The following is a 9,203-nucleotide window of genomic DNA, read 5'->3' on the forward strand; positions in this document are numbered from 1 at the left end:
TCCTAGCCTCAGAAGAGATGTTTGTTCTTGATTTTTCTTAACAAGAAACTGTCGTCATTTTAAGTAATGAACATACTTTGGACTTATATAACCTTTCAACAGAGTGTTTTAAAGTGTTTCAGGAATTGTTATGTAACTAACATCCTTCAATTCCAATCAGATTAATAGTTCCACAAAGGGTAACTTACTTAAATTGACTTTTAAAGATGAGTTGCAAAAAACAAAACAAAACCGGACACTAACTGAATAGAGTGATATGCTGAATTCCTTACATACTAAGGATAAGAGGAGTGTTCAGCAAAGTTATTTTGAATGCATCAGTTGCCCTGAAGCTGCACATTATTATTCCTTCTCTTTTACAATGTATTATATTATACCTGCTGTATAAGTTCACTGAAAGAGAGGCCTTTTCAAGACTAGGAGAAAAAGCACCTTTTTCTCAATCAAGTTATCTTAACTCTATTGAAAACCCCACTTAAAACTCGTTTCCCTTTGCACTGAGCAGTTAGCCAAAATTCAGGGATTTGCAGAGTTTTTAGGATCAGAAATTGGTGATATTGTTTTGCAAAAAAATACATAATATCTTGTTTCCCTGAACACCGTAACAAACAACAGTTTCTTTTCTCAGAAATCCCCAAGTCTGCCACTCCAATCCCCAAGAAACCACGTCCCTCTGCTTCCTTTCAGGGTCATATTTGCAACTCCTTGTCCCATCTGGCTTTTTGTCTCCAACACACACTACCTGTAGCTCATATCCTCACCTAGATCCTGCATTTCCAACCAGGGTTAGCACTCTATACAAGTTTCAGAGAGCAGCAGTGTTAGTCTGTATTCACAAAAAGAAAAGGAGGACTTGTGGCACCTTGGAGACTAACCAATTTATTTGAGCATAAGCTTTCGTGAGCTACAGCTCACTTCACTGGATGCATCCGATGAAGTGAGCTGTAAGTCACGAAAGCTTACACTCTATACAAGTTAGCCTTGACCTGCCATGTGATGTGGTAGCTGGGGCAGTAGCCGCAAACCTTGTAGCTATTTTTACTACATAAAGGGGCTTGACTGCCCCTCCTTTTGAGCTTGAAAATGCTTGGCACACCCATTGGCTTCAAAGAGGCCTGAGATGGTCTATAGACTCAAGACTCCAACACAGGTAGCCATAAACACCTTTCAGCATAATTTGAATATAGGTTTTAATATTTAGGCTATAACTTGACCTGCAAAAATCAAACTAAAGGTGTTTGACTGTATCTATGTTGGTATTAAGTGGGGTTTTCAATTGATTTAAACTAGCTCCATTAAGCTAACTTAATTCGGGGCGGGGGGGGGAGTACCCTTTTCTCCTAATCCAGACGAGGCCACAAGTAAGCATCAGAGAAATTAAGATGGGAGGTGGGGTTTGAAGACTAAATTAGGGTACAACAAAATAAGGTAAGTAAAACCATTTGGCTTCAGTGGACTATGGGGGTCAGACAACACTAATACATTGCATGATTTTGTTCTACATACAGTAGGAGGCACATGTGTGATTTCTGACCATTTAAAAATAAATTTAAATTATACACTGAGTGCCCAAATAGTTTATTTTGTGTCTTTCAGCATTTATAAACACTGAATCTAAAAAACAGTTGTCAGTACAGTACTTAAATACTTTTCAAACTAACTATAACATAGATTATAGGGATTCCAGCTGAGATGAAGCATTAAAAAGGGAATCAGCTGTCAATTTCTTAATTTATATAGAATATTTTAGGAATGATCAAGGAAGATGGGCAGAACACTACTACTACTGCGGGAACACTATAAAAGAAGGGCTGCATGATCTGAATACCCATTTGCTAAACCAAAATTATGGACAGAATGAAAATGACCCTTTTATAATTCTAGCAAGAAGTGTACAGCTGAGAACCTGAAACTTCCAAATCTCATCTACTAAATTGTGCTTCAATACAATCTCTCCCCTCCCTGTGTGTTACTAAGAATTTTTGGGTCATTATTTTATACAGTGCATGCATGTCAATTGTCCATACTTCTGCAAAATCAGAACTAATCGTTATGCTAATGAGCAGAGGTTTTTATACCATGTTACTTGTCCAAGAACTGTTTCCAGTATTGTTTTTTTCAAAGAAAAGAAATACCCAACATCAAACTAGCACTGTCCTTTATTATGCACATAGTGACACCTGAAATACAAAGTAAGACGGATAAACTTTCGTGAGCTACAGCTCACTTTCCGATGAAGCGAGCTGCAGCTCACGAAAGCTCATGCTCAAATAAGTTTGTGGGTCTCTAAGGTGCCACAAGTCCTCCTGTTTGTATTTGACACGTACACTCTCCCCACCCAAGAAACCCTGGATATTTGACATTTTCACCTTGTTCAACAATGACCGCGCTCCACCGGTTGCGGGAAACCGCGACATGGGCTCCCCGGGGGGAGGGCGCCAAGGCCAGCGCAACCCGAGCGAAGCGCCAGGAAGCGGCCGGGCTTGTGCCCGCTGCGAGCGGAGCGTTGCCCCTTTAATTGCGTCCCCAGCCCTCGGGCGCCTCCGACCAGCGCCCGCGTCAGCAAGTGCCTTTTGTTTCTCTCCCCTTCGGCCCTGCGCGTGCGGGACCCGCAAACTGCGGTACAGTGACACGGAGCCGAGCCCGCAGCACCCCCAACCCCGCCCCGGCCCGGCCCGGCGGCTGCCGCCCGCCGAACCCCGCCGGTAAGTGGCGGCGGCGCTGCCATGGCCCCGGCCCGGCCCGGCCCAGAACCGGCCGGGGGCAGCGGCGGGCTCGGCGGACCCGAGGCGGGCTGGGGCCCTGAGGCGGGCGCTCCCCGCAGCCGAGCCGCGCTCGCAGGGAGACCGAGGCGGGCGCCATTTGTAGCCCGGGCGCCGCTGTGAGGGGCCGGGAAGGGCAGCCGAGGGGTGGCGGCTGCGCAGCGGGACGGAGACCGGGCAGGGGCGGCAGGTCCCGGGCGGAGCCGCACGAAGGGAGGCTGCTGGCCGCGGGGCTTAGAGCGCCCCGTCCCGTGGCCGGCTCACGGGCAGGCAGCCGGGCGAGAGAGGGCGGGTCGGGGGGGGTGGTTTCCCTGCGTCGGGAGCCCGCCCGCACCGATCCCCGAGCGGGCGTCTCGCGCCGTCAGGCGGCCCGGGCTCCCTGTGCTCTAAGGGCCCATTCGGACGGGGCGTGCGGGTGATTGACAGCGTCCTCCGCCAATGCCGTGGTGCGGGCGCCGGGGCGGTAGTTTCTCTGGCCGGTGGCGCTGGCGCCCTGGTCCTGCGGTGCAGAGGGCGCAACCGTGCGAGCGACCGGGGCTGGAGTCGTAGCCCGGTGGCCTTCTCTCGGGCCTGAACCCTATTGAACCGTAACCCTCACAGCTGTGAAAGGGATGGGTCTTCTTTCCCCTTGCTGAATCCGCAACGGGGCTTGTAAAGTTTTCCAGTGAGTTTTTTGTTCGGTTTTAGGATATAAAATGCACAGAGCTGGAGCCTCCAACTGAGGCATCTCAGCTGCTCTATCAAAATAGTGTCTCTTCTCTCTTCCTTACGCTAACGCGGGCCGACCCTGCGGGGGGGGGGGGGGGGCTACATGGTCTCACTGCATCCCTTTATTAAAGAAAAATGTTCTTGAAATTGTGCAGTAACTTTGGGTTTACATGTAGCATGTCAAGATTGTAATTATTCTTTATTGTAGAGAGACGCTTCCTGTTTACCTTCTGTTTGGAATGGAGATTTCTTCCCATCAGTTTCATCTCCTTCAGCAACTAAATGAGCAGCGCAAGCAAGACTTATTCTGTGACTGCTGTATTCTGGTTGAGGGGAAGGTCTTCAAAGCACATCGAAATGTGCTGTTTGCCAGTAGTGGTTATTTCAAAATGCTCCTTTCCCAGAGCTCAAAAGAGACTAGTCAGCCAACCACAGCTACTTTTGAGGTCTTCTCTCCTGCTACCTTCACAGTTATTCTGGACTTTGTATATTCAGGCAAACTGTCTCTCACTGGGCAAAATGTGATTGAAGTAATGTCAGCTGCTAGTTATCTGCAGATGACAGATATTCTGAGTGTATGTAAGACATTCATTAAATCCTCACTGGAGATTAATGAAAAAGAGAAGGTCACTACTTCACCCTCTCAGCCAAAAGGGTCAACAGTAGATTAGACTGCCCACCTTTTTATAAGTCAAGAAGGAAAGTTAAAAGCAACCCCATCCGTTCTCACTTAATTCCAGATCAAAAGGCAGGCATGGTGAATGAAAATTCCTGGACCAATAGCAGCAACCACTCATCTTCACAAATGAATGTCCAACAGCAAGAAACACAATTATCCAAAAGAGGCCAAAAGCTTGGCTCAGTGAAAAAACGCCAAAGGCGTCTTGGACTGTCACAGCCCCATGATTTTCTGAAATATAAATCAAACAAACCTGATGAGGCTAGTGGAAGTTGCAGTGCTTCAGAGACTAACTGCACTTCTCAATCCAAAGAGCAAATTCAGTTTGACACAGAGAATGACACTGCTCATACTGGGTACCGATGTGATCAAGAATCAAAGGTGATACCAAAGAAATGGTCTGTTGCTCACCTGGAACAAGAACTTTCAAGAACTTCCCCTGTGTATATGGATTTAAAAGCAGATGAACTGTATACCTCTATGCCCACGATTCTAGGTGTAATGGGTGGTTGGAATGAAGGTGAGAGTAGATATAATTGTATACGGTGTTTGTCTTGAGACTTTTCTCAGGGTTCTCTTGAAAAAGATTCTGGGTGTCTGCAAAACCTTGGGAAAGACACAATCATGTGTATATGCCCAAACTTTAAGCTTCATTACACTTCCTTAATTCAGTATAACACCTAAGGAATAAGGAGAGAGAAGCAATATAGTCTAGTGGGTAGGCATCTAAATTCTGAGCCAGAAGACTTGAGATAGATCCTCAGCTGGTGTGACCTCAGTGGAGCTATGAGACAGTTTTACACCAGACTGAGGATCTGAGCCCTAAACTGAGCCAGTTTCTATTCCTGGTTCTACCACTGATCTGCTGTGTGACCTCAGGTAAGTCACTTCATCCCTTTGTCCTTTCCCTCTTCCCCCTTGCTTTATCGGTCTTGTTTATTTAGAGAGTTCCTGCCCCAAAGAGCTTGCAGCTTTTCATGCTAATGTACCTATTGCACAATGGAACCCCAAACTTGGTACCACTAAGTGCTACAGTAATAGCTTGTGCATTTAAATTATTAGACCTACATCCTTCATATAAGTACACATGAGTTATCTTATTGACTTCAATGGTACTGTTCAGATGCATAAGTGTTTGCAAGATGGGGTTCGAGGTTTACCGTATGCAATCAACGGTAGAGATAATATAACAAGTACAGTATAAGAAGAAAGCAATCAGTGTGACCAAAAAAATTAACAACAATTTGCACTAAGCTATAATCACATTATTGATGATCCACACTTTGCAAAATGCAATATTTACTATTAAACATTTGAAGTCTATATTCATTCATATTGCATATATTTAAGAAATTTTGCAATTCACAGTAAGTTATGCTTGTCAATAATTCTGAAAGCAAAAGCTACTGAAACCGTTGAAGGTTCAGAAGCGTTCCTCAATGAGTTACGCTGCAGGAAATGTCTTAAACATTAGTAAAATAAGGAGTACCAAATGGGAGAGGGAAGAGAAGAGTTCTCTATATTCATGTGTACAATTTTAAGGGGAAACAAAACAAGTTGGTTTAAAAAACAACAATGGGGTCCTTATGACCAAAAGTCCATATTAACTGCTGTGGCAGTATGATTGCTGACAGGTTTAAATCTGCTTAGATCTGAGTCACAACTGTGCCTAAAGGAAATTTAGAAAACAGCTTAGTATAGTTTAGTAGTAGCATGGTGCACCATCACAAGTAAGAACCAGACTTGATTCTTGGGTTTAGCCTTTTCCTGAATTGGCACTGGATTGCCATTACTCCAAGGGAGAAGCACCACATTAGCCATTTAGCTGTTTCTATCTTGAATGTCAGGCAGATCCCTTCTCCATATAAGGCAGAGAGGGAATTGAATGTGGGTCTCCTACATCTCATGAGTGCTCTTGCGACTGGGGTAAAAGTTATGATAGTTATCTTTCCTCCCACATGGGAGCTATTTGGTGAATTCATGTCAAATATGTGAATAATTTCAGGTTGACTGAAACTACATTTTTTGACAAACTACTCATCTGAAAAAAATTCAGTCAGCTCTACCTGGTACCAGCCTACTTACTACCTGAGGGATTGCCTCTCTCTCCATGCCTGCTGCAACTGCTGTGGTCATCAAAAGTGCTTTAGCTAGACCCTCTTCCTACCCCCTCCCCGCCCCCCCCCCCATTATAAAAGAGAAGAAATGTGAGGGCTCAGACTTAACTTGCTTCCGCACCCTTGGTCCAAAATTGTCTGAATTTGATGACTTTCTGGATATACTGCAAAAGACCTCTGTTTAGGAGGACTTTTGGAGAGGCTTAGAATATGCTTTCTTGAGGAACAGGGAATAGGTGGCTGGCAAAATTCTGTGGAATTTATTTTAATGCTGCTGAGATCTAATTGTATTTTTTGTATAAATTATATTAAGGCACACTGAGTCTTGGAATGTCGTCTTTATTTCAAATTAAACAAATATTCATCTGGATTCTAAAACATTATCTGAAGCAAAAATCCAATCTGTAAGCATCTGAAAACCTATGCATGTTAAGGCACCGCTGTATGTAAATAATCTAGTTTAGGGTCAGTCTGTCTAGGACAGAATCCGCTATCTAAATCAGTTCACCAAGTATTTGACTTTTTATTAAGTTGGAAAAATAATGCAGTGAGAGAGCAGAGAAGGAGGGTTGTGGTTGTGTTTTGGATTCTTTTCTCTCAAGTTACAGATTATAGGAAAAGCTAACTTTGCTTCAACAAATCTGTCTAGGGAAGAGACTATTGCTGTTTACCTAACTAATAGGATTTTCTCTGTAACAGATGATCTACCTAAGATGCAATTCAAGTGCCCCTTCTGCACCCATACAGTGAAACGGAGAGCAGACATGAAGAGGCATCTTCGATGTCACACAGGGGAACGACCTTATCCGTGTGAGGCATGTGGGAAAAAATTCACAAGATTAGAGCATCTACGTAGCCATTTCCAAACAGTATGTCATTTGACTAAAGACTGGTTTTCTTGAAAAATGAAATTATGTTCGCAACAGCAGTTTGTTGTCCAGAACCAGCCCCAGAGAGTCACTCATCTTACTGCTCTTCAGTGGCCAGTATAAAATAATTTAGTCGTCTCACTTGTCTCCGTTTAGGAACTGGACAAGCATCTATATCACAACACTAACCATCAAATTTACCATTAAAATTAACATCTTTGGTGGTAGCATAACCATGGCTTTTGTGGTAAAGAGAGAGACTGAACTACTCTATCTTGCCCCTAAATGTTAAGATGGATGAGGCCTTTTGGCACAATGAAAAGAAACTTGTACTGTAGCTGCATGTGCTGCACCTGTTATGTGCACAAATAGGACTGTACTCTCAAAACTTATGGACTTATTCTTCAGTGGAGACAAGTGCCTTTTACATGTAAGATAATATTTAGAAATAAACTGTATGATAACATAGCATTTTCTAAAAAAACCACTAAAGCAGTATTTAAAAGAAAGGGCCATAATAAGCACAACGGGTACAGTTTAGAAAAATTGTCTTCAAATGACTAAGATTGAGTTGTGGAGGAGAACAAAGTAGCCACAAATTGAAAGTAGAAAGCAAAAACTAGCTTTTAATCTACTTAAAAGTTGGAAAATGTGAGTGTAAATCACGTTTGAAGTGCTGAAATAATAGTGTGGCATTTTCATTACTTTTTTTTAAGTATCCCATCTTTATTTGTCTTGGTGCACACATACACAATGCCTATGTGAATACTTGGACCCAGTTAATAACTTGGTTTCTAGTTTAAATAAAAAGATGGTTGTAGCACAGAAGCAGTGCATCCTGTCCTAGGTGTGCATTTTGTTGCATAAACACATCTGGAAAGAAAAAAGCTTTCCCCTTTTGATAAGCAGATAGAATACTCATACTTCATTAGTTGTGTAAGAAACAAGATGAAAATCAAAGATAGTTAATGATCCAGTGTACTTGTACTATAGACTTTTAATAAATGAGTGCAGATCTGTTGGTTCTTGCTCTAGAAGTCTCATTTATAATCCCCTTATTTACTTTTAGGGTGATCTAATGCATTTCTCAGTTTATAAAAATATTACTGTAGATGTTCTTAAAGAAAAAACATTGTATTAACCCTTCTTTGGATTAAAGCTGATTTTCCATTTTAAATCTCTATAGATACATCAAGCCGGCAAACTAATCTGCAGAAAGTGTAAGAATCATGTCACCGACTTAACAGGACATGTGATTCAACAAGGAACAAGGCGCTACAGACTATGTAATGAATGTCTAGCTGAAGCAGATATTGACAGCATTCGTGATGACTTAAACGCAGAACATCCTCTTACTATCTCTCTAGGAGACAAAATTTCTGGGTGGCACTTGGATGAAGAGCACAGATCAGATGTAGAGATGGAGGATGAACCTGATAAATTTGTCATCCAGCAAGTTAATGATGATAACACAGATGAGACAGACGAAAAAGTGAAATCAAATCTTAGATAGTTGTATTTGGAGTGAAATCTGTTAGTGCTCATCTCATCACGGACTTACTACATCTTGCCAATTAAGAGACTATGATCTACTTAATCATTAATAGATCCTTTTTAACAATACTGCATGGGAGCAAAATAAGGTCTACAATCTAGTGTGCACATAGTTCCAGACATTCCTTTGTGTCCATAGGAACTTCTTTCCAACTACATTTTTTGCTACAATGTAAAGATCCCTGAAAGTTGGCCAGAAACTGAACATCTGGAGAGCTATTAAATTGACTTATTTTACGGTAAGCCAAAGACCACCTCAAAGTTCCTATTTAAATGAAAGCGTGAACCATTGCCTTTGTTAGAACAAAGTTGTTTAAGATATTCTAAAAGGCATTTCTTCATAGGTTTAATGTTCTGCCAGCTGCATCAAAGCAAGAACTACTGAATTAGTTACTATGAAAAACTTACTAAAGCCAGTAGTTAAAATACATATTTTCTGTAAATACTGTATTTAATCTATGTATACTTATGAAAAATGTACATTTGATACTTGTAATAAAATTTTAAAAACTAA

At 42.2% G+C, this 9,203-nt stretch overlaps 1 protein-coding gene across 1 annotated transcript; it reads left to right on the forward strand.

Moving 5' to 3' along the window:
• Positions 1-2,502: 2,502 nt before the first annotated feature.
• LOC140900557 (zinc finger and BTB domain-containing protein 8A) lies at positions 2,503-9,203 on the forward strand. The gene is given in 5 exon segments (XM_073318012.2): positions 2,503-2,705; positions 3,679-4,094; positions 4,097-4,669; positions 6,966-7,135; positions 8,322-9,203. Coding segments are annotated over 4 exon segments (1,455 nt in total). The 5' UTR covers positions 2,503-2,705; positions 3,679-3,709; the 3' UTR covers positions 8,649-9,203.

The sequence above is a fragment of the Lepidochelys kempii genome, chromosome 19, assembly GCF_965140285.1.
Source record: "Lepidochelys kempii isolate rLepKem1 chromosome 19, rLepKem1.hap1, whole genome shotgun sequence".
Lineage (NCBI taxonomy): Eukaryota > Metazoa > Chordata > Testudines > Cheloniidae > Lepidochelys > Lepidochelys kempii.